The sequence below is a fragment of the Triticum dicoccoides genome, unplaced genomic scaffold (assembly GCF_002162155.2).
Source record: "Triticum dicoccoides isolate Atlit2015 ecotype Zavitan unplaced genomic scaffold, WEW_v2.0 scaffold248242, whole genome shotgun sequence".
NCBI lineage: Eukaryota > Viridiplantae > Streptophyta > Magnoliopsida > Poales > Poaceae > Triticum > Triticum dicoccoides.
In genome coordinates this window covers 1-1,018 of record NW_021251898.1, presented here as the reverse complement: position 1 = coordinate 1,018, position 1,018 = coordinate 1, and the positions used below count along the sequence as shown (strand labels likewise).

The following is a 1,018-nucleotide window of genomic DNA, read 5'->3' as shown; positions in this document are numbered from 1 at the left end:
CTCGGGAATGTACTTTGCTGCACTACTTTGTTGTCTTCAATCTTCGATCTAGGTGCATGTCATTCTTTGTTTCTCGCCAATGTTTACTGCACCATAACAATAGATGACATACAACTAATTTGGCTAAAACCATCAATGAAAACGTAATCACAATTTTCTGCGGCAACAAGCGGGCATGGTCCTAGTACAGTATCTATTTCTCCTATGTCCTGTTTACTGAGACACATTCGTCTATGAAACAATATCTATTTCTCCTCTGTCCTGGTTACCGATACGCGTTGGACTCTGAAGTTACACTCTTTCTGACACGATGAAATTTGCCCTGCAGAAAAGGACAGAACAGAGCATCAGTAAACATCAGCCAGACATACTTAGCAGGAACAACCGAAGTGGCCAAAAGAAGAACAAGAGGATTACCTCTCGAAGGAAATGTGTTACCAGAGACTTATCAGCGGTATTCTTAGAACTGAAGAACAGCTGATTCGCATATTGTATCCGTATATTTGGAATGTTGACTCTTGAGAAATAATCATGAAGAACAACTCTAGGAGTCCAGATTTCCATACATTTCATCACAAAGACACCGCAATCATTCCTAAAATCAAAGAAAGCAGAAACATCAATACAAGAAAATATATTTCACAAATGTCTGGCAATGAACATCAAGAAACACCTGCTTGTAGTTAGCCTTACCCGTTTCCTTGTCTTGGCATATCAGGATAGACAATTCTGAAATTATCGAAGATATACTCTGGATCAACTATCTCCTTCCACAAATGTTGGAAATTACCAACCTAAATTACAAAACATCAGCATTCACATGACTAAACATTGAAGGTGAACATACTAAAGAAACTAAGTGAAGAAACAAAGAGGAAGATTTGCAAATAGAATTACTTACAAGCATCTCGCTGACCACAACTTGATAACGAGACTTCTTATGGAACAAGGAATCCATAAATACAAATTGACGGTTTTGCAGGTCGACAACAAATAAAAACCAGTGCTTACAATGGCA

At 38.1% G+C, this 1,018-nt stretch overlaps 1 protein-coding gene across 1 annotated transcript; it reads right to left on the bottom strand.

Annotated features, from left to right (window-relative positions):
* Window positions 1–102: 102 nt before the first annotated feature.
* On the bottom strand, window positions 103–1,012 carry LOC119345534. Its single transcript, XM_037615568.1, has 4 exons — window positions 902–1,012; window positions 694–794; window positions 418–595; window positions 103–322 (listed from the first exon to the last, which is right to left on the bottom strand). Exons 1-4 carry the CDS (start codon window positions 956–958, stop codon window positions 266–268), a joined length of 393 nt encoding a protein of 130 aa, XP_037471465.1. The 5' UTR covers window positions 959–1,012; the 3' UTR covers window positions 103–265.
* Window positions 1,013–1,018: the final 6 nt, after the last annotated feature.

What these genes read in the sequence shown, in the direction of transcription:
- LOC119345534 (XM_037615568.1), bottom strand. Translation starts at nt 958, where the DNA reads ATGGATTCCTTGTTCCATAAGAAGTCTCGTTATCAAGTTGTGGTCAGC. An exon ending in TTGTGGTCAGCGAGATGCTT is followed by an intron (nt 795 to 901) that starts GTAAGTAATTCT and finishes TTTGTAATTTAG; the next exon opens with GTTGGTAATTTCCAACATTT. An exon ending in ATGCCAAGACAAGGAAACGG is followed by an intron (nt 596 to 693) that starts GTAAGGCTAACT and finishes CTTTGATTTTAG; the next exon opens with GAATGATTGCGGTGTCTTTG.